General features: G+C 49.4%; 1 protein-coding gene across 2 annotated transcripts in view; it reads right to left on the minus strand.

Moving 5' to 3' along the window:
• The window catches only part of KCNK12 (potassium two pore domain channel subfamily K member 12), a 135,002-nt gene extending 114,981 nt beyond the window's left edge, over positions 1 to 20,021 (minus strand). For both annotated transcript variants that reach the window (XM_069954625.1, XM_069954626.1), the window contains exon 1: positions 18,781 to 20,021. In XM_069954625.1, coding sequence (XP_069810726.1) covers positions 18,781 to 19,123 — 343 coding nt within the window. In that variant the 5' untranslated portion in view covers positions 19,124 to 20,021. The remainder of the gene's footprint in view (positions 1 to 18,780) is intronic.
• Between the last annotated feature and the right edge of the window lie 5,121 nt (positions 20,022 to 25,142).

Consider the following 25,142-nt stretch of genomic DNA (forward strand, 5'->3'; position numbering starts at 1 on the left):
TGAGCCTGCACTCTCTGGTTGTGGGCGGAGCCTCGAGCCTGCGCTCTCTGGACGGGGGCCGAGCCTTGAGCCTGCGCTCTCTGGTTGTGGGTGGAGCCTTGAGCCTGCGCTCTCTGGTTGTGGGCGGAGCCTTGAGTTTATTTAGTGAGAACCAGAGAAGTCAGAAGATTTTATCTGTATCTTTTTCAGGAAGGAACAGTGATTGGAGTCCTCAAAAGCTACTTTATCCAGATGGATACGGCAGACTCTGTGTGTTACCAAGAAGTGAGAGTCCAAGTACCTCAATGCATTAAGGCCCTTACCACAAGGGCAATGTCTACATCCTGGGTGGAGGAGATGTGCATTCTCATTGATCAGTTATGCAGAACTGCATTGTGGTCTTCTTATACTTTTGGACATTAGAACCTCTGGGCAGCCAATCTTGGTAAAGCGGTTCTCATGGCTGCTGTATGATTCTCCCCCCTTTATGTGATCTTGCTATATCCCCATTATGTGCTGCTGCTTAGGACGTAAGGGAAAGGGGAATTTTATACTCACCGTAAATTCTCTTTCCTATAGTCCGAAGCAGCAGCACAAACTAACCCTCCCTATAAAAGTTTATGCATCATACCTTGAGTGTTTTGGGTTATGTTTTCCTAGATTGTTAGAAGTACACAAGGAGGCTAGGTCAGCATAGGGACTTATAGGTGCGGCAATTAACTCTTTATTGCTGGTTACCATCTGTCCTATCATTGCAGGAAGATAGAATCTTCCCCATAATGTGCTGCTGCTTCGGACTACAGGAAAGAAAATTTACGTTGAGTGTAAAATTCCCCTATAATGGTTCTCCCTGCACCAATTAGCCGCACCATGGAAACCAGTGACAAGTGAAGCCAATAGCATTGATTATGTGACCGGCTGCAATGGTGGCTGACATGGGGGTATACATCACCAGTCAATGTAAATGGGCAAATATACCGGGCCCGAACCTGTTAAGTTGCCCGCTGTGGAGCCCAGAATGCTGGAGTCCCCGTATTGCTGTGTAGAGTCCTGGGCCGGTTATGTCTCTTCCTCCTTTCTTCTATTCTCTGTGCTGATCTCCACTGACCATACCGGGTGGTCGCTTTATACATGGAGCCTTCTATTAGTTCCATCCTGTTCTCTGACTCCCATGGTGTTTTTCCTTTTCTTGCTACATCTCCGATTCCCATTATATAGGGGCATTACTATATGGTTGACTGTCTTAAGCTTTGGCTGTCCAGGCATGATGGGAACTTTAGTTCTGCAACAGCTGGAGGGCCGAAGGTTCCCCATCCCTGTCTTAGAGGTATGCTTCACAGCAGCCACATGAACCATACTATTTTTGACATATGGAAGAGTGTTGTGGGCATGCTCTGTGACCTGTGCCAATGTCATTGTACAGAGGGAGTCAGAGGAAGGAGGGGAGCTGTGACCATCACCTGCTGTGAATGGTGAATCCTGTGTTTTTTTATATATTGGTGTGACCTCCTGATCTGCTGATCTCTACAGAACAGGAAGAGTCCGCCTATTATTAGGCTTAGTGGCCCGACTGGACACCACAGGATATCTATAGGCTCTATGGAATACCTCTCTTTTCCACATAGATTGCGGCTGATCACTAGAAAACCAGCTCTGGATCAGCGTTCAGATTGCTTTGGAGGTTCCCCTAATGATACTGACCGACCGGCCATGACTGCACGGGTCCTAGGACTGTACGGATGCAGAGGGCCCGTTAGCTGAAGACCATCTTTTCCACTGGAGAGAAATATCGAGTCCAGATATTGTCTGATCTCCTTATGATGTCACCAGTTTCGCTTTACTCCTAGATATCTGGGAATCATGTAGATCTGAGAACACCCGGAAGCCGCTGCTGTATGAAAATGTCTCCATTAACATCTATAGTACTACAGGACTGTATGGGACCTGTCTGCAGAGTAAAAGAGGTTGTCTAACTAGGTGAGAAGCTTGGTCACAATGACTATGTAATGCATGGTCACAGTAGCTCTATCTATGTGATGCATGGTCACAATGACTCCATCTATGTAATCCATAGTCACAATGACTCTATCTATGTAACGCATGGTCGCAACCAATCTATGTCATGCATGGTCACAACCCCCTCCATAAAAGGTAACATAGGACCCCCCCCCCCCTCTGTATTAGGTACCATAGGACCCCCCCCCCCCTCTGTATTAGGTAACAGGTGACCATTATATTCATGTTATCGATGAATTGTATCAGTTTATCTAATAATAAAAGCCTTTCCACTTTAGTTCTGCTGACAAGTCCGATGAGTCTCTGCATCACTGCGCCCGCAGGGGGCCCCTACATTACAGGGGGCCCCTACACCATAGGGGGCCCCTACACTGCGAATAGTAGACCATGATAGAAGGCATCCTGTAATCATGTCATAGCCAGTTCTGTGCGTTACAGATCAGGACGGGGTGACATATCATCAGCTGCTATTAAAGAGTTTTACTGCCCCCCCAGAAATGTTACTGCCCCCACCCTCAAATGTTACTGCCCCCCCCAGAAATGTTACTGCCCCCCCAGAAATGTTACTGCCCCCCCAGAAATGTTACTGCCCCCCCCCCAGAAATGTTACTGCCCCCCTCCCCAGAATTGTTACTGCCCCCCTCCCCAGAATTGTTACTGCCCCCCTCCCCAGAATTGTTACTGTCCCACCCTTAAATGTTACTGCCCCCACCCAGAAATGTTACTGCCCCCCTCCCCGGAATTGTTACTGCCCCCCTCCCCGAAATTGTTACTGCCCACCTCCCCAGAATTGTTACTGCCCCCCTCCCCAGAATTGTTACTGGCCCCCTCCCCAGAATTGTTACTGTCCCACCCTTAAATGTTACTGCCCCCACCCAGAAATGTTACTGCCCCACCCTCAAATGTTACTGCCCCCCTCCCCAAAAATGTTACTGCCCCCCCTCCCCAGAAATGTTACTGCCCCCCCTCCCCAGAAATGTTACTGCCCCCCCTCCCCAGAAATGTTATTGCCCCCGCCCCAGAAATGTTACTCCCCCCCCCTCCCCAGAAATGTTACTGCCCCCCCCTCCCCAGAAATGTTACTGCCCCCCCTCCCCAGAAATGTTATTGCCCCCTCCCCAGAAATGTTACTCCCCCCCTCCCCAGAAATGTTACTGCCCCCCCCCCCTCCCCAGAAATGTTCTCCCCAGAAATGTTACTGCCCCCCTCCCCCGAAATGTTACTCCCCCCCCCTCTCCAGAAATGTTACTGCCCCCACCCAGAAATGTTATTGCCCCCGCCCCAGAAATGTTACTCCCCCCCCTCCCCAGAAATGTTACTGCCCCCCCCCTCCCCAGAAATGTTACTGCCCCCCCTCCCCAGAAATGTTACTCCCCCCCCTCCCCAGAAATGTTACTGCCCCCCCCTCCCCAGAAATGTTACTCCCCCCCCCTCCCCAGAAATGTTACTGCCCCCCCCTCCCCAGAAATGTTACTGCCCCCCCTCCCCAGAAATGTTACTGCCCCCCCTCCCCAGAAATGTTACTGCCCCCTCCCCAGAAATGTTACTCCCCCCCCTCTCCAGAAATGTTACTGCCCCCCCTCCCCAGAAATGTTACTGCCCCCCCCTCCCCAGAAATGTTACTGCCCCCCCCCCTCTTCAGAAATGTTACTGCCCCCCCTCTTCAGAAATGTTACTGCCCCCCCTCCCCAGAAATGTTACTGCCCCCCCCCTCCCCAGAAATGTTACTGCCCCCCCCTCCCCAGAAATGTTACTGCCCCGGCCTTCCTCCTCCGGACACCACTGTTCTCCACCTTGTACAGCAGCAATGTCTGCATGACTGGGACTGCGCTGAGGATGTCTCCTAGGAGGGGCCCCCAGCAGACGCGCCTATACATGCGCCACTGAGCAGGCGCCATGTCAGCTGCTTCTCCTTGTAGATCTTCTGCAGTTTATGAGCCATCACAGTTTCTGCAGGAGTCCCAGTAATCTTGTTGCCTGGACGGCAGGAACATGGATGAGTGCGCTTGGTGCATTACTACCACGCAGATCAATGTCCTCAGTACAAGGACACATTAGAAAAGCTGGAGACTCTGACAGCTGCTGGATCCTGCCGGAGCCACACACATATAGTCAGGTCTTATACTAAATTAAAGGGACGGCGTCACCTACATTCTCTTACTGATTAGAATCAGATACTAAAACTTCTTATTTTATTCTAATCTGTTTCGATTTTCTGACTATTTTTTATTTTACTTTACTGTACAATATTATGAGGGTGGCCATATTGCCTGGGCTGTTCTTAATCGCATTTAGTGACATTCTTTACAGCAAGCCTCATGGACATAGATGACAATAGACAGACTCTGTCCTCTTGAGATTAATGTGAGACATTACTGAGTGCGCTCTGTGACCTGTGACTGGTGTCACATGACGCTGCAATGCTGTGCAGATCACTTGACTGCAACCTCCTCTTATCCCCATAGACACAACTGGAAATCTCAGCTTAGTTTTAGCCCCAGTGGTGAGAATATGAACTGCAAGATATCAGGATTATTATATAATATAGATCGAAAAATGGGAAATTAGAAAAATTTCACCATTCTTAACAAATATGTAACATAAAACCATTTATACAATAAGCCATGTGATGATACTGTCCATTTATACAATAAGCCATGTGATGATACTATCCCTTTAAGAGCAAAGTTTGAGGCATACTGAATGGCTGCTCCCTGTTATCCTCACAGTGTGGGGTCAGGCTGGGGCAGTAATGAGAAGCTTCATAAATTATGCAGAGTGGCATCTTCTTAGAGGAGATCCCCCCTGCAAATCACACACACACACATATATATATATATATATATATATATATATATATATATATATATATATATATATATATGGTCTTATAGAGGAGGGGTCTCCTCATGCACATTGAAAAGTAGTGTATGTGTATATATATATATATAATATTTATATATATATATTTATATCCTGCACTGACTGTACATGTGGCACAAACTCTGCAGAAAGGATTTGCTTTAAACAAACCCGGATGAAATCCTGCACACCTGCACCTCACTATGCAGCCTGTAGAGGGCGCCCTTGTATTTATTATTTTTTTTTTTACCTTAGTTGCCATAACAACATCCATTATAACACACAGAGTACAGGCAATAATTCTGCTGAATTGTAACTTTTCATATGATGCTTAAAGTGTTATTGTCCAACAAAGAAACATTAGATAGATAGATAGATAGATAGATAGGAGATAGATAGATAGATAGATAGATAGGAGATAGATAGATAGATAGGAGATAGATAGGAGACAGATAGATAGATAGATAGATAGATAGATAGATAGGAGATAGATAGATAGATAGATAGATAGGAGATAGATAGATAGATAGATAGATAGATAGATAGATAGGAGATAGATAGATAGATAGATAGATAGATAGATAGATAGGAGATAGATAGATAGATAGATAGATAGATAGATAGGAGATAGATAGATAGATAGATAGATAGATAGATAGATAGATAGATAGGAGATAGATAGATAGGAGATAGATAGATAGGAGATAGATAGATAGATAGATAGATAGATATATAGAGAGATAGATAGATAGATAGGAGATAGATAGAGAGATAGGAGATAGATAGATAGATAATAGATAGATAGGAGATAGATAGATAGATAGATAGATAGGAGATAGATAGATAGATAGATAGATAGATAGGAGATATATAGATAGGAGATAGATAGATAGGAGATAGATAGATAGGAGATAGATAGATAGATAGATAGATAGGAGATAGATAGGAGATAGATAGATAGGAGATAGATAGATAGGAGATAGATAGATAGGAGATAGATAGATAGGAGATAGATAGATAGGAGATAGATAGGAGATAGATAGATAGGAGATAGATAGGAGATAGATAGATAGGAGATAGATAGGAGATAGATAGATAGGAGATAGATAGATAGATAGATAGGAGATAGATAGATAGATAGGAGATAGATAGAGAGATAGATAGATAGAGAGAGAGATAGATAGATAGATAGAGAGAGAGATAGATAGATAGAGAGAGAGATAGATAGATAGATAGATAGGAGATAGATAGATAATTGATAGATAGGAGATAGATAGATAGATAGATACAGGGCCGGATTAAGGTTGGTGGAGGTCCTGGGCAACAATCCCCCCCCCCAAAAAAAAATAAACTATACCGCGATCTATACAGATGGCTGCTTACTGTAGGTGAATTAGCACAGGCCCCTCCTCGCTCCTGGCTGTATGGCTCAGCATCCTCCTCTGTAATGCACATGGTCACTAGAGGCTGCAGTACAGGGGAAGATGCCAGGCCCTAGAGACAGGAGCAGAGGGGGGGGGGGGGGGGACTAAGTATCAGAGTGTATTCCCACATTGTGTTTGTGTTAATAACGCAATGTAAGAACACAGCACTTTCTGCGCGCTGTTGTCCACTGTGTTAGGGCCCTATTACATGGCCTTATATCCTGGGTAAGCAGCACCGTTCTGCTAGGGTTCGAGCTGGTGGGGGCCCCTAAGTGGTGGAGGCCCCGGGGCACGTGCCCCTGGTGCCCTCCCTTTAATCCGGCCCTAGATAGAAAGATAGATAGAATTAGAGAGATAGGAGATAGATAGAGAGATAGATAGGATATAGAGAGATAGGAGATAGATAGGAGATAGATAGGTGATAGATAGATAGGAGATAGATGATAAATAATAGATAGGTGATAGATAGATAGATAGATGATAAATAATAGATAGGTGATAGATAGATAGAAATCACACCTGTCGGACCAGATAGTCCTTTATATTAAGTCCACAAACAAACCACCGGGACAAAAACCCCATCAGGCCGGACTTTTCCTACTACATCCATCCTACAAGTGGTCCAAGATGTCGGCTCCCAAGTGTAAAGAGATACACACTGAACCACAAATCCAAGGGATGCTCAACAACTTTAACAACAAGGTGTACCAGAGTAACCCAGAAGGAGTGGACCAAGGTGTAAGGGACCTTAATAATGTATTCTATACCATGGCAGAAATGGCTGACCTGCAAAAGAGTAGCCACAAGAAGGCAAAAGAAAAAAATCCTAGCGCCTGGTTTGATAAGGAGTGCAGAGGTGTACGGAAGACCCTAAGATCGGCCTCAAATAAAAAGCACAGGGACCCCAACAACACCAAACAGCGGGAGGCCTATGACACAATACAAAGGCAATACAAAACCCTTCTCAGAAGGAAAAAACAGGAGTACACCTTAACCAAGCTCACCCAGCTCCAAGACGCCCTCCAAGAAAACTCCTTCTGGGAACTATGGAACCACCTGGGCACAAAGGGGAAGAAAAACACCCTCCACATTCAGAGCGGCAACATCTGGCTCCAATATTTCAGAGACCTCTATGGAGACATCCCGAAAGAGGAACGGAACCCGGACCAAGAACAAATTATATCAAAACTGAAGACCATGGAGGAGATACTGAAGGACTTCCAAAACCCTCTGGATTCACCTATAACACCGCAGGAGATTTCAGAGAGACTATCAACTATAAGGTGTAAGAAAGCCAGCGGTACTGACGGCATCCCCCCCGAAATGATCAGGTACAGCCCACCAGCAATACAGGCGGCCATAGCAAAACTGTACAACATTGTGCTGAGCTCTGGCTACTTCCCTCGTGCCTGGAACCAAGGTGTCATAACCCCAATACACAAGAGCGGGGACAGGTACGACCCGGCCAACTATCGGGGGGTATGTGTCAGCAGCAACCTGGGGAAACTCTTCAACAACATCCTGAACCAGAGAATCCTCAGCTTCCTCACCCAGCACAATGTCCTCAGCAAAAGCCAAGCAGGGTTCATGCCGAACCACCGCACCACGGACCATGTCTATACCCTGCACCGCTTCATCCAGAGCCACGTCCACACCCTGCATCACCGCACCACGGACCATGTCTATACCCTGCACCGCCTCATCCAGAGCCACGTCCACACCCTGCACCGCCTTATTCAGAGCCACGTCCACACCCTGCATCACCGCACCACGGACCATGTCTATACCCTGCACCGCCTCATCCAGAGCCACGTCAACACCCTGCATCACCGCACCACGGACCATGTCTATACCCTGTACCGCCTCATCCAGAGCCACGTCCACACCCTGCACCGCCTCATTCAGAGCCACGTCCACACCCTGCATCACCGCACCACGGACCATGTCTATACCCTGCACCACCTCATCCAGAGCCACGTCCACACCCTGCATCACCGCACCACGGACCATGTCTATACCCTGTACCGCCTCATCCAGAGCCACGTCCACACCCTGCATCACCGCACCACGGACCATGTCTATACCCTGCACCGCCTCATCCAGAGCCATGTCCACACCCTGCATCACCGCACCACGGACCATGTCTATACCCTGCACCACCTCATCCAGAGCCACGTCCACACCCTGCATCACCGCACCACGGACCATGTCTATACCCTGTACCGCCTCATCCAGAGCCACGTCCACACCCTGCATCACTGCACCACGGACCATGTCTATACCCTGCACCGCCTCATTCAGAGCCACGTCCACACCCCGCATCACCGCACCACGGACCATGTCTATACCCTGCACCGCCTCATCCAGAGCCACGTCCACACCCTGCATCACTGCACCACGGACCATGTCTATACCCTGCACCGCCTCATCCAGAGCCACGTCCACACCCTGCATCACCGCACCATGGACCATGTCTATACTCTGCACTGCCTCATCCAGAGCCACGTCCACACCCTGCATCACCGCACCACGGACCATGTCTATACCCTGCACCGCTTCATCCAGAGCCACGTCCACACCCTGCATCACCGCACCACGGACCATGTCTATACCCTGCACAGCCTCATCCAGAGCCACGTCCACAACACAAAGAAAGGGAAAATATACGCCTGTTTTGTGGACTTTCGATTCGGTGTGGCACCCAGGATTGCTTCTAAAATTGCTGGAGAGTGGAATAGGGGGAAAGACCTATGATGTTATCAAAAGTTCCTACACTGGGAACCAATGCTGCGTGAAGGTAAATGGGAAGAGAACGGCTTATTTCCAGCAGAGCCGAGGAGTCAGGCAGGGCTGCTGCCTCAGCCCAACACTCTTCAACATTTATATCAATGAGCTAGCAGTAGCCCTGGAGTCCTCCCCAACACCAGGTCTCACCCTCCATGACACCGAGGTGAAATTCCTTCTGTATGCGGATGACCTTCTCCTCCTATCATCATCTGAGAAAGGTCTCCAAGACCAGCTAGCCATCCTGGAGAAGTTCAGCACCACATGGGCTCTACCCATCAACCTCAAAAAGACCAACACTGTGGTGTTCCAGAGAAGGAAAACAAAGTCAGCCGGGTCCATTACCTTCACACTACACAACCAGCCCCTTACAGCCACCAGCAGCTACACCTACCTGGGCCCCCCCCCACCTATATACTACACAACCAGCCCCTTACAGCCACCAGCAGCTACACCTACCTGGGCCCCCCCCCACCTATATACTACACAACCAGCCTCTTATAGCCACCAGCAGCTACACCTACCTGGGCCCCCCACCACCACCTATATACTACACATCCAGCCCCTTACAGCCACCAGCAGCTACACCTACCTGCCCCCCCCCCACCTATATACTACACAACCAACCCCTTACAGCCACCAGCAGCTACACCTACCTGCCCCCCCCCCCACCTATATACTACGCATCCAGCCCCTTACAGCCACCAGCAGCTACACCTACCTGGGCCCCCACCTATATACTACACATCCAGCCCCTTACAGCCACCAGCAGCTACACCTACCTGGGTCCCCACCTATATACTACACAACCAGCCCCTTACAGCCACCAGCAGCTACACCTACCTGGCCCCCCCCACCTATATACTACACAACCAGCCCCTTACAGCCACCAGCAGCTACACCTACCTGGCCCCCCCCACCTATATACTACACAACCAGCCCCTTACAGCCACCAGCAGCTACACCTACCTGCCCCCCCACCTATATACTACACATCCAGCCCCTTACAGCCACCAGCAGCTACACCTACCTGGGCCCCCACCTATATACTACACAACCAGCCCCTTACAGCCACCAGCAGCTACACCTACCTGGGCCCCCCACCTATATACTACACAACCAGCCCCTTACAGCCACCAGCAGCTACACCTACCTGGGCCCCCACCTATATACTACACAACCAGCCCCTTACAGCCACCAGCAGCTACACCTACCTGGGCCCCCACCTATATACTACACAACCAGCCCCTTAGAGCCACCAGCAGCTACACCTACCTGCCCCCCCCCCCCCACCACCACCACCTATATACTACACATCCAGCCCCTTACAGCCACCAGCAGCTACACCTACCTGGCCCCCCCCACCTATATACTACACAACCAGCCCCTTACAGCCACCAGCAGCTACACCTACCTGCCCCCCCACCTATATACTACACATCCAGCCCCTTACAGTCACCAGCAGCTACACCTACCTGGGCCCCCCACCTATATACTACACAACCAGCCCCTTACAGCCACCAGCAGCTACACCTACCTGGGCCCCCCCACCTATATACTACACAACCAGCCCCTTACAGCCACCAGCAGCTACACGTACCTGGGCCCCCCCACCTATATACTACACAACCAGCCCCTTACAGCCACCAGCAGCTACACCTACCTGGGCCCCCACCTATATACTACACAACCAGCCCCTTACAGCCACCAGCAGCTACACCTACCTGGGCCCCCCACCTATATACTACACAACCAGCCCCTTACAGCCACCAGCAGCTACACGTACCTGGGCCCCCCCCCACCTATATACTACACAACCAGCCCCTTACAGCCACCAGCAGCTACACCTACCTGGGCCCCCCCACCTATATACTACACAACCAGCCCCTTACAGCCACCAGCAGCTACACCTACCTGCCCCCCCCCCACCACCACCTATATACTACACATCCAGCCCCTTACAGCCACCAGCAGCTACACCTACCTGGGCCCCCCACCTATATACTACACAACCAGCCCCTTACAGCCACCAGCAGCTACACCTACCTGGGCCCCCACCTATATACTACACAACCAGCCCCTTACAGCCAGTGAGGGAGTACAGACTGACCATATACCAGAGACTACAGAGGGAGTATAGACTGACCCCATATACCAGAGACTACAGAGGGAGTACAGACTGACCATATACCAGAGACTACAGAGGGAGTACAGACTGACCATATACCAGAGACTACAGAGGGAGTATAGACTGACCATATACCAGAGACTACAGAGGGAGTACAGACTGACCATATACCAGAGACTACAGAGGGAGTATAGACTGACCATATACCAGAGACTACAGAGGGAGTACAGACTGACCATATACCAGAGACTACAGAGGGAGTATAGACTGACCATATACCAGAGACTACAGAGGGAGTATAGACTGACCCCATATACCAGAGACTACAGAGGGAGTATAGACTGACCATATACCAGAGACTACAGAGGGAGTATAGACTGACCATATACCAGAGACTACAGAGGGAGTACAGACTGACCATATACCAGAGACTACAGAGGGAGTACAGACTGACCATATACCAGAGACTACAGAGGGAGTATAGACTGACCATATACCAGAGACTACAGAGGGAGTACAGACTGACCCCATATACCAGAGACTACAGAGGGAGTATAGACTGACCCCATATACCAGAGACTACAGAGGGAGTACAGACTGGCCCCATATACCAGAGACTACAGAGGGAGTACAGACTGGCCATATACCAGAGACTACAGAGGGAGTACAGACTGACCCCATATACCAGAGACTACAGAGGGAGTACAGACTGGCCCCATATACCAGAGACTACAGAGGGAGTATAGACTGACCATATACCAGAGACTACAGAGGGAGTATAGACTGACCCCATATACCAGAGACTACAGAGGGAGTACAGACTGGCCCCATATACCAGAGACTACAGAGGGAGTACAGACTGGCCATATACCAGAGACTACAGAGGGAGTATAGACTGGCCATATACCAGAGACTACAGAGGGAGTACAGACTGACCATATACCAGAGACTACAGAGGGAGTACAGACTGACCCCATATACCAGAGACTACAGAGGGAGTATAGACTGGCCATATACCAGAGACTACAGAGGGAGTACAGACTGACCATATACCAGAGCCTGCAGAGGGAGTATAGACTGGCCCCATATACCAGACTGAGCGCCCACAACCTGGCCATTGAAACCAGACGGCACCGACAGAGCTACATCCCCAGGGAGAGCCGACTGTGCCAGCAGTGCGACCAGGAGGCCATGGAGGATGAGGCCCACTTCCTACTACACTGCCCCAAATACTCAGCAGTGAGGGACACTCACTATAGGAGACTCTCCAATCTCCTCCCAGGCTTCTCCACCATGGAGGAGGAAGAGAAACTACCCATCCTGCTGGGAGAAGAAGAGACCACAGCGACTATAGTGGCACAATACGTCACTGCCTGCCATAGACTGAGAGGAGCGTGATACGTCATGGACTCCGATACCCCAACCCCGATAGGTCATGGATTCCAATACCCCGACCCTGAATGTATTCCCCCCCCCCCCCATGATACATCATGAACCCCTGTACACCGACCCCGGGTGAATCCCATTTCCTCAACTCCCTATTCTCCCCATGCTTTGGCAATGCTAATGTGTAACTTGGACCTGCCAATAAAGCTTTTTTGATTTGATTTATAGATAGATAGATAGGAGATAGATAGATAGATAGATAGATAGATAGATAGATAGATAGGAGATAGATAGATAGGAGATAGATAGGAGATAGATAGATAGGAGATAGATAGATAGGAGATAGATAGATAGATAGGAGATAGATAGATAGATAGATAGATAGGAGATAGATAGATAGATAGGAGATAGATAGATAGGAGATAGATAGATAGATAGATAGATAGGAGATAGATAGATAATAGATAGATAGATAGATAGGAGATAGATAGATAGATAGATAGGAGATAGATAGATAGATAGATAGGAGATAGATAAATAGATAGATAGATAGATAGGAGATAGATAGATAGATAGGAGATAGATAGATAGATAGGAGATAGATAGATAGATAGATAAATAGATAGATAGATAGGAGATAGATAGATAGGAGATAGATAGATAGATAGATAGGAGATAGATAGATAGATAGATAGATAGATAGATAGATAGATAGGGAGATAGATAGATAGATAAATAGATAGATAGATAGGAGATAGATAGGAGATAGATAGATAGATAGGAGATAGATAGATAGATAGATAGATAGATAGATAGATAGATAGATAGATAGGAGATAGATAGATAGATAGATAGGAGATAGATAGGATAGATAGGAGATAGATAGATAGATAGATAGGAGATAGATAGATAGATAGATAGATAGATAGATAGATAGATAGGAGATAGATAGATAGATAGGAGATAGATAGATAGGAGATAGATAGGAGATAGATAGATAGATAGGAGATAGATAGATAGGAGATAGATAGATAGATAGGAGATAGATAGATAATAGATAGATAGATAGATAATAGATAGATAGATAGATAGATAGGAGATAGATAGATAGGAGATAGATAGATAGATAGGAGATAGATAGATAATAGATAGATAGATAGATAGATAGATAGGAGATAGATAGATAGATAGATAGGAGAGAGATAGATAGATAGATAGATAGATAGATAGATTAGAATAGGCCGCTCCATCCTCACCGCCTAATCTGACATCTACCTATGCGCTGCCTACATATCACCGCCAGAGTCCCCTTACCACAACCCTGAAACCTTCGAAATCCTGCAAAGGGAAGCCACCCACTATCAAACCCGCGGAAAAGTCCTCATAATTGGAGATCTCAATGCCAGAACAGGTAGGGAAAGAGACTACCTGACCGCAGACGGAAACATCTATATATATGGGGCAGAGACTGAATGTGATAGCTCAGTACACATGGAGAGGAACAGCTATGACAGCACAGTGAACAAGAGCGGCAAAAAATTGTTGAATCTCTGCCGAAGTTTGGGGCTCCACATCCTCAATGGTCGCACCAAGGGAGACTCCCTAGGAAGGACTACCTTAAACTCCCATGTGGGCAGCAGTGTAGTGGACTACGCCATCACAGATATGGGCCATTCAGACATTGGGGCCTTCATAGTCAATCCACAATCACACCTGTCGGACCATAACCAGATAGTCCTTTATATTAAGTCCACAAACAAACCACCGGGACAAAAACCCCATCAGGCCGGACTTTTCCCATTACATCCATCCTACAAGTGGTCCAAGATGTCGTCTCTCAAGTATAAAGAGATACACACTGAACCAAAAATCCAAGGGATGCTCAACAACTTTAACAACAAGGTGTACCAGAGTAACCCAGAAGGAGTGGACCAAGCGGTAAGGGATCTTAATAATATATTCTACACCATGGCAGAAATGGCTGACCTGCAAAAGAGTAGCCACAAGAAGACAAAAGAAAAAAATCCTAGCGCTTGGTTTGATAAGGAGTGCAAAGGTGTACGGAAGACCCTAAGATCGGCCTCAAATAAAAAGCACAGGGACCCCAACAACACCAAACTGCGGGAGGCCTATGACACAATACAAAGGCAATACAAAACCCTTCTCAGAAGGAAAAAACAGGAGTACACCTTAACCAAGCTCACCCAGCTCCAAGACGCCCTCCAAGAAAACTCCTTCTGGGAACTATGGAACCACCTGGGCACAAAGGGGAAGAAAAACACCCTCCACATTCAGAGCGGCAACATCTGGCTCCAATATTTCAGAGACCTCTATGGAGACATCCCGAAAGAGGAACGGAACCCGGACCAAGAACAAATTATATCAAAACTGAAGACCATGGAGGAGATACTGAAGGACTTCCAAAACCCTCTGGATTTACCTATAACACCGCAGGAGATTTCTGAGAGACTATCAACTATAAGGTGTAAGAAAGCCAGCGGTACTGACGGCATCCCCCCCGAAATGATCAAGTACAGCCCACCAGCAATACAGGCGGCCATAGCAAAACTGTACAACATTGTGCTGAGCTCTGGCTACTTCCCTCGTGCCTGGAACCAAGGTGTCATAACCCCAATACACAAGAGCGGGGACAGGTACGACCCGGCCAACTATCGGGGGGTATGTGTCAGCAGCAACCTGGGGAAACTCTTCAACAACATCCTGAACCAGAGAATCCTCAGCTTCCTCACCCAGCACAATATCCTCAGCAAAAGCCAAGCAGGGTTCATGCCGAACCACCGCACCACGGACCATGTCTATACCCTGCACCGCCTCATCCAGAGCCACGTCCACAACACAAAGAAAGGAAAAATATACGCCTGTTTTGTGGACTTCAAAAAGGCTTTCGATTCGGTGTGGCACCCAGGATTGCTTCTAAAATTGCTGGAGAGTGGAATAGGGGGAAAGACCTATGATGTTATCAAAAGTTCCTACACTGGGAACCAATGCTGCGTGAAGGTAAATGGGAAGAGAACGGCTTATTTCCAGCAGAGCCGAGGAGTCAGGCAGGGCTGCTGCCTCAGCCCAACACTCTTCAACATTTATATCAATGAGCTAGCAGTAGCCCTGGAGTCCTCCCCAACACCAGGTCTCACCCTCCATGACACCGAGGTGAAATTCCTTCTGTATGCGGATGACCTTCTCCTCCTATCATCATCTGAGAAAGGTCTCCAAGACCAGCTAGCCATCCTGGAGAAGTTCAGCACCACATGGGCTCTACCCATCAACCTCAAAAAGACCAACACTGTGGTGTTCCAGAGAAGGAAAACAAAGTCAGCCGGGTCCCCTACCTTCACGCTACACAACCAGCCCCTTACAGCCACCAGCAGCTACACCTACCTGGGCCCCCCCCCCACCACCTATATACTACACAACCAGCCCCTTACAGCCACCAGCAGCTACACCTACCTGGGCCTGATAATAGAACAGACAAGGAGCTTCAAATCTGCCATCGAGATGCTGAGAGACAAAGCCTGCAAAACCTTCTACACCATCAGAAGACAATTCTACCACCTTAAGCCACCTGTCAGGGTTTGGCTTAAAATCTTTGACTCCATTATTGCACCAATTCTCCTGTATGGCAGCGAGGTCTGGGGTCCTCACACATACCCCGACTGGTCAAAATGGGATTCCAGCCCAACGGAAATCTTCCATTTGGAGTTCTGTAAGCATCTCCTCCAGGTCCATCGGAGCACCTGTAACTGTGCCTGTAGAGCAGAGCTGGGCAGATTCCCCCTGCACCTAACTATCCAGAAGAGGGCGCTGTCATTCTGGGGCCACCTACATGGTAGTAGTGAAGGTTCCTATCACCATAAAGCCTTGCTACACCAAGGGGCCCCAGGCAAAGCAGAGCCCCAAAACATACTCTCTGGAACCCAGCCCAACCAGACAATCCCCCCATACCAGCTCACAAAAGCCGGGATCAGGAACACAATAACCAGGAGACAAGAAGACTACGTCCAAGAATGGAGAGAGGAGGTCAGGGCATCCCAGAAGCTGGCCGTGTACCAGAGCCTGCAGAGGGAGTATAGACTGGCCCCATATCTGGAGGAGCTTCCCAACCCCAGAGACCGGAAGATCCTGAGCCGCTACAGACTGAGCGCCCACAACCTGGCCATTGAAACTGGGCGGCACCGACAGAGCTACATCCCCAGGGAGAGCAGACTGTGCCAGCAGTGCGACCAGGAGGCCGTGGAGGATGAGGCCCACTTCCTGCTACACTGCTCCAAATACTCAGCAGTGAGGGACACTCACTATAGGAGACTCTCCAACCTCCTCCCAGGCTTCTCCACCATGGAGGAGGAAGAGAAACTACCCATCCTGCTGGGAGAAGAAGAGACCACAGCGACTATAGTGGCACAATACGTCACTGCCTGCCATAGACTGAGAGGAGCGTGATACGTCATGGACTCCGATACCCCAACCCCGATAGGTCATGGACTCCAATACCCCGACCCTGAATGTATCCCCCCCCCCCCCATGATACATCATGAACCCCTGTACACCGACCCCGGGTGAATCCCATTTCCTCAACTCCCTATTCTCCCCATGCTTTGGCAATGCTAATGTGTAACTTGGACCTGCCAATAAAGCTTTTTTGATTTGATTTGATTTGATTTGATAGATAGATAGGAGATAGATAGATAGGAGATAGATAGATAGATAGATAGATAGATAGATAGATAGATAGATAGATAGATAGATAGGAGATAGATAGATAGATAGATAGATAGGAGAGAGATAGATAGATAGATAGATAGATAGATAGGAGATAGATAGATAGATAGATAGGAGATAGATAGATAGATAGATAGATAGATAGATAGGAGATAGATAGATAGATAGATAGATAGATAGATAGGAGATAGATAGATAGATAGATAGGAGATAGATAGGAGATAGATAGATAGGAGATAGATAGATAGGAGATAGATAGATAGGAGATAGATAGGAGAGAGATAGATAGATAGGAGATAGATAGATAGATAGGAGAGAGATAGATAGATAGATAGATAGATAGATAGATAGATAGATAGATAGATAGGAGATAGATAGATAGATAGATAGATAGATAGATAGGAGATAGATAGATAGATAGATAGATAGGAGACAGATAGATAGATAGGAGATAGATAGATAGATAGATAGATAGGAGATAGGAGATAGATAGGAGATAGATAGATAGATAGATAGATAGATAGATAGATAGATAGATAGATAGGAGATAGATAGGAGATAGATAGGAGATAGATAGATTAGATAGATAGATAGGAGATAGATAGATAGATAGGAGATAGATAGATAGATAGATAGATAGATAGATAGATAGATAGGAGATAGATAGGAGATAGATAGATAGGAGATAGATAGATACATAGATAGATAGATAGATAGATAGATAGATAGGAGATAGATAGGAGATAGATAGATAGATAGATAGATAGATAGATACATAGATAGATAGATAGATAGATAGATAGATAGATAGATAGGAGATAGATAGATAGGAGATAGATAGATAGATAGATAGATAGATAGATAGATAGATAGATAGGAGATAGATAGGAGATAGATAGATAGATAGGAGATAGATAGATAGATAGATAGATAGATAGATAGATAGATAGATAGATAGGAGATAGATAGGAGATAGATAGATAGATAGATAGATAGATAGATAGATAGATAGATAGGAGATAGATAGATAGATAGGAGATAGATAGATAGATAGATAACTTCCCTAGACTTATTTAAGCTGGGGTGATAGCAGAAGTTCCTTGCACACAGGTAGAAGAGGTAGTACAGGCAGCAGAGGTAGTACAGGCAGTACAGGTAGCAGAGGTAGTACAGGTAGCAGAGGTAGTACAGGTAGCAGAGGTAGTACAGGTAGTACAGGTAGCAGAGGTAGTACAGGTAGCAGAGGTAGTACAGGCAGTACAGGTAGCAGAGGTAGTACAGGTAGAAGAGGTAGTACAGGCAGCAGAGGTAGTACAGGCAGTACAGGTAGCAGAGGTAGTACAGGTAGCAGAGGTAGTACAGGTAGCAGAGGTAGTACAGGTAGCAGAGGTAGTACAGGCAGTACAGGTAGCAGAGGTAGTACAGGTAGTACAGGTAGCAGAGGTAGTAGAGGTGACTTCTTACCTATAGTGGAGACCACCGTTCCTACAAAGTAGAGGGCTCCGGTGAAGTCCCACCGTGGTCTGAGGGCGTCTGCCCGGATCCCGGCCGCCATGGCCGCCTCATAGTCCCGCAGGAAGGAGCGCAGCTCCCGGACGCTGATGTTATAGGACTGGCTGAAGTTCCTCACGATCCGGTCCCAGCGGCTTTGGGCTTTGGCCTCGGACGGACTCTCTATGGTGGAGAAGATTGTGGCGCCGGCTATGAGGTAAAGTACTATGAAAATGGCCAAAAGCAGGAACCTCCCGTTATCCTCATTTACGGGCAGCAAGCAGCAGCAGCCGGGACTCCTCCGGCCCGACATCATCCGAGGGTCAGCAGCAGCACCGGGGACAGCGACCGGACCGGCGGGAGAGGCATCGGGGGCCGCTGCATAGGGACACCATCCGCCGGGGGAACCGGGGCACCGTGTGTGAGAGACCGAGGGGAACCGGGGCACCGTGTGTGAGAGACCGAGGGGAACCGGGGCACCGTGTGTGAGAGACCGAGGGGAACCGGGGCACCGTGTGTGAGAGAGACGGAGGGGACTGGGGCACCGTGTGTGAGAGACGGAGGGGACCGGACCGGGCACTATGTGTGTGTGAGAGAGACGGAGGGGACTGGGGCACCGTGTGTGAGAGACGGAGGGACCGGGGCACTATGTGTGTGTGAGAGACGGAGGGGACCGGGGCACCGTGTGTGAGAGACGGAGGGGAACCGGGGCACCGTGTGTGAGAGACCGAGGGGAACCGGGGCACCGTGTGTGAGAGACCGAGGGGAACCGGGGCACCGTGTGTGAGAGACGGAGGGGACCGGGGCACTATGTGTGTGTGAGAAACGGAGGGGACCGGGGCACCGTGTGTGAGAGACGGAGGGGACCGGACCGGGCACTATGTGTGTGTGAGAGACGGAGGGGACCGGGGCACCGTGTGTGAGAGACGGAGGGGACCGGGGCACCGTGTGTGAGAGACCGAGGGGAACCGGGGCACTATGTGTGTGAGAGACGGAGGGGACCGGGGCACCGTGTGTGAGAGAGACGGGGGGGACCGGGGCACTATGTGTGTGAGAGACGGAGGGGACCGGGGCACTATGTGTGTGTGAGAGACGGAGGGGACCGGGGCACTATGTGTGTGTGAGAGACGGAGGGACCGGGGCACTATGTGTGTGTGAGAGACGGAGGGGACCGGGGCACTATGTGTGTGAGAGAGACGGAGGGGACCGTGGCACCGTGTGTGTGAGAGACGGAGGGGACCGGGGCACCGTGTGTGTGAGAGACGGAGGGGACCGGGGCACTATGTGTGTGTGAGAGACGGAGGGGACCGGGGCACCGTGTGTCAGAGACGGAGGGGACCGGGGCACCGTGTGTGTGAGAGACTGAGGGGACCGGACCGGGCACTATGTGTGTGTGAGAGACGGAGGGGACCGGGGCACCGTGTGTGAGAGAGACGGAGGGGACCGGGGCACTATGTGTGTGTGAGAGACGGTGGGGACCGGGGCACTATGTGTGTGAGAGAGACGGAGGGGACCGGGGCACTATGTGTGTGTGAGAGACGGTGGGGACCGGGGCACTATGTGTGTGAGAGAGACGGAGGGGACCGGGGCACCGTGTGTGTGAGAGACGGAGGGGACCGGGGCACCGTGTGTGTGAGAGACGGAGGGGACCCGGGCACCGTGTGTGAGAGAGACGGGGGGGACCGGGGCACCGTGTGTGAGAGACGGGGGGAAGCCGCAGCCGTTCTATTGTCTTCTACTACATGGGAGCTGGGAGGTTTGGGGGGACACTGAGAAAGGAAAGTTTCAGCCTGGGGTGCCTGTGTTGTGTTGTCCCTGTGTTTTGGGGTGCCTGTTTTTCGGGGTCCCTGTGTTTTGGGGTCCCTGTGTTTTGGGGTCCCTGTTTTTCAGGGTCCCTGTGTTATGGGGTGCCTGTGTTGTGTTGTTCCTGTATTGTGTTGTCCCTGTGTTATGGGGTACCTGTGTTGTGTTGTCCCTGTGTTTTGAGGTGCCTGTGTTTTGGGGTCCCTGTGTTTCGGGGTACCTGTGTTATGGGGTCCCTGTGTTTCGGGGTACCTGTTTTTCGGGGGCCCTGTGTTATGGAGTCCCTGTGTGTTTGGGGTCCCTGTGTTGTGATGTCCCTGTGTTTCGGGGTGCCTGTGTTTCGGGGTCCCTGTGTTATGGGGTCCCTGTGTTGTGTTGTCCCTGTGTTTCGGGATTTCTGTGTTGTGTTGTCCCTGTGTTTTGGGGTCCCTGTGTTTCGGGGTTCTGTGTTGTGTTGTCCCTGTGTTTCGGGGTACCTGTGTTATAGGGTACCTGTGTTATGGGGTCCCTGTGTTTTGGGGTGCCTGTGTTTCTGGGTGCCTGTGTTTCGGTGTGCCTGTGTTATGGGGTCCCTGTGTTTTGGGGTGCCTGTGTTTCTGGGTGCCTGTGTTTCGGTGTGCCTGTGTTATGGGGTCCCTGTGTTTTGGGGTGCCTGTGTTTCTGGGTGCCTGTGTTTCGGTGTGCCTGTGTTATGGGGTCCCTGTGTTTTGGGGTGCCTGTGTTTCGGGGTTCCTGTGTTGTGTTGTCCCTTTGTTTCGGTGTGCCTGTGTCTCGGTGTGCCTGTGTCTCGGGGTGCCTGTGTCTCAGGGTTCCTGTGTTGTGTTGTTCCTTTGTTGTGTTGTTCCTGTGTTGTGTTGTCCCTGTGTTTCGGGTGCCTCTGTTTTGGGGTGCCTGTGTTATGGGGTACCTGTGTTTCAGGGTGCCTGTGTTTCGGGGTGCCTGTGTTTCGGGGGTGCCTGTGTCTCGGGGTGCCTGTGTCTCGGGGTGCCTGTGTTTCGGGGTTCCTGTGTTTCGGGGTTTCTGTGTTGTGTTGTTCCTGTGTTGTTTTGTCCCTGTGTTTTGGGGTGCCTGTGTTTCAGGGTGCCTGTGTTTCGGGGTACCTGTGTTTCAGGGTGCCTGTGTTTCGGGGTTCCTGTGTTTCAGGGTGCCTGTGTTGTGTTGTTCCTGTGTTGTGTTGTCCCTGTGTTTCGGGGTGCCTGTGTTTTGGGGTGCCTGTGTTATGGGGTCCCTATGTTTCGGGGTGCCTGTGTCTCGGGGTGCCTGTGTTTCGGGGTTCCTGTGTTGTGTTGTTCCTGTGTTGTGTTGTCCCTGTGTTTTGGGGTGCCTGTGTTGTGTTGTCCCTGTGTTTCGGGGTGCCTGTGTTGTGTTGTCCCTGTGTTTTGGGGTGCCTGTGTTGTGTTGTCCCTGTGTTTTGGGGTGCCTGTGTTGTGTTGTCCCTGTGTTTCGGGGTTCCTGTGTTGTGTTGTTCCTGTGTTGTGTTGTCCCTGTGTTTTGGGGTGCCTGTGTTGTGTTGTCCCTGTGTTTCGGGGTTCCTGTGTTGTGTTGTTCCTGTGTTGTGTTGTCCCTGTGTTGTGTTGTTCCTGTGTTGTGTTGTCCCTGTGTTTCGGGGTTCCTGTGTTGTGTTGTTCCTGTGTTGTGTTGTTCCTGTGTTGTGTTGTCCCTGTGTTTTGGGGTGCCTGTGTTGTGTTGTCCCTGTTTTGTGTTGTCCCTGTGTTTTGGGGTGCCTGTGTTGTGTTGTCCCTGTGTTTCGGGGTGCCTGTGTTGTGTTGTCCCTGTGTTGTGTTGTCCCTGTGTTTCGGGGTGCCTGTGTTATGTTAGTGATACAACACATGGCCTCCCCCGCTCCTCTCTCCTTCTGCATAGAGATTTCGGGCACTTGGTCGCGTACTCTGATACTCTTCCATTATATGGACCGGTCCTAAGAAATATTCAATGGCCACAAGATGGCAGCAGTGCAGGCGACGTCCCCCGGCCCCCTCAGTGTGGACCCCCATGGCTTTCCTTAGGCCTTTGTATCCATCTCGTCCTGGTCCATCTGTGATGGGGAGTTGTGGACATAGTAGAAGCCATAGATGAGATGTCGTTTCATCCCAGCCCCTGGGACCCTGCAGATACAAGCCGCAGCTCTCTTCTTCTTGCTGCACCTAAATCACAAATAACAATCAGGCTGTAAACTTCTGCATTGTGTCACAGCGAGATGGAGAAGTGGAGAGAAACTTTCCCTCCATCTGTCCCATGGAAGATGATGGGTTATCCCTGAATGTGGGATCAGGCGATGGAGACAAGAAGCAGCTGCAGTCACATGACAGGAGCAAGAGAAAGGCGATAAAAGAGAGAACTGCAAATCAATGAGAGCATCACCTCTATGGGGGCAGGAACAATGGGAGAGCTCTAGCCGCCATCTACTGGATATAGCAGAGCTGGGTGTGCTGGATATAGCAGAGCTGGATATGCTGTGTATGCTGGATATAGCAGAGCTGGATATGCTGGATATAGCAGAGCTGGATATGCTGGATATAGCAGAGCTGGGTGTGCTGGATATGCTGGATATAGCAGAGCTGGGTGTGCTGGATATAGCAGAGCTGGATGTGCTGGATATAGCAGAGCTGGATGTGCTGGATATAGGAGAGCTGGGTGTGCTGGATATAGCAGAGCTGGATGTGCTGGATATAGCAGAGCTGGGTGTGCTGGATATAGCAGGACTGGGTGTGCTGGATATAGCAGAGCTGAATGTTCTGGATATAGCAGGGCTGTATTGCTGTGTATGCTGGATATAGCAGAGCTGGATATAGCAGGACAGGGTGTGCTGGATATAGCAGAGCTGGGTGTGCTGGATATAGCAGAGCTGGGTGTGCTGGATATAGCAGAGCTGGGTGTGCTGGATATAGCAGAGCTGGATGTGCTGGATATAGCAGAGCTGGGTGTGCTGGATATAGCAGAGCTGGATATGCTGGATACAGCAGAGCTGGGTGTGCTGGATATGCTGGATATAGCAGAGCTGGGTGTGCTGGATATAGCAGAGCTGGATATAGCAGAGCTGGATGTGCTGGATATAGCAGAGCTGGATATGCTGTGTATGCTGGATATAGCAGAGCTGGGTGTGCTGGATATAGCAAAGCTGGGTGTGCTGGATATAGCAGAGCTGGGTGTGCTAGATATAGCAGAGCTGGGTGTGCTGGATATAGCAGAGCTGAGTGTGCTAGGTATAGCAGAGCTACGTGTGCTGGATATAGCAGAGCTGGATATTCTGTGTATGCTGGATATAGCAGAGCTGTGTATGCTGGATATAGCAGAGCTGGATATTCTGTGTATGCTGGATATAGCAGAGCTGGATATGCTGGATATAGCAGAGCTGGATGTGCTGGATATAGGAGAGCTGGGTGCGATGGATATAGCAGAGCTGGGTGTGCTGGATAAAGCAGAGCTGGGTGTGCTGGATATAGCAGAGTTGGGTGTGCTGGATATAGCAGAGCTGGGTGTGCTGGATATAGCAGAGCTGGATATGCTGTGTATGCTGGATATAGCAGAGCTGAATGTGCTGGATATAGCAGAGCTGGGTGTGCTGGATATAGCAGAGCTGGATGTGCTGGATATAGCAGAGCTGGGTGTGCTGGATATAGCAGAGCTGGATATGCTGTGTATGCTGGATATAGCAGAGCTGGGTGTGCTGGATATAGCAGAGCTAAATGTGCTGGACATAGCAGAGCTGAATGTTCTAGATATAGCAGAGCTGGGTGTGCTGGATATAGCATAGCTGAATGTTCTAGATATAGCAGAGCTGGGTGTGCTGGATATAGCAGAGCTGGATATGATAGATATGCTGGATATAATGGATATAGCAGAGCTGGATGTGCTGATTATAGCAGTGCTGGATATGCTGGATGTGCCGGATGTGCTGGATATGCTGGATTTGCCGGATATGCTGGATGTGCTGTGTATGTTGGGTATGATGGATACGCTGGATATGAAGGACGTGCTGGATGTGCTAGATATGCTGGATGTGCCGGATATGATGGATATGCTGGATGTGCTGTGTATGTTGGGTATGCTGGATATGATGGATGTGCTGGATATGCTGGATGTGCTAGATATGCTGGATGTGCCGGATATGATGGATATGCTGGATGTGCTGTGTATGTTGGGTATGCTGGATGTGCCGGATATGATGGATATGCTGGATGTGCTGTGTATGTTGGGTATGCTGGATATGCTGGATGTGCCGGATATGCTGGATGTGCCGGATATGCTGGATGTGCTAGATATGCTGGATGTGCCAGATGTGCTGGATGTGCCGGATATGCTGGATGTACTGTGTATGTTGGGTATGATGGATACGCTGGATATGATGGACGTGCTGGATATGCTAGATATGCTGGATGTGCCGGATATGATGGATATGCTGGATGTGCTGGGTATGCTGGATATGATGGATATGCTGGATGTGCTGGATATAGCAGAGCTGGACATGATGGATATGCGCATATGATGGATACGCAGGATGTGCTGGATATGCTTAATATGATGGATATGCT

The sequence above is a fragment of the Dendropsophus ebraccatus genome, chromosome 15 (genome assembly GCF_027789765.1).
Source record: "Dendropsophus ebraccatus isolate aDenEbr1 chromosome 15, aDenEbr1.pat, whole genome shotgun sequence".
In the NCBI taxonomy this organism is placed as follows: Eukaryota; Metazoa; Chordata; class Amphibia; order Anura; family Hylidae; genus Dendropsophus; species Dendropsophus ebraccatus.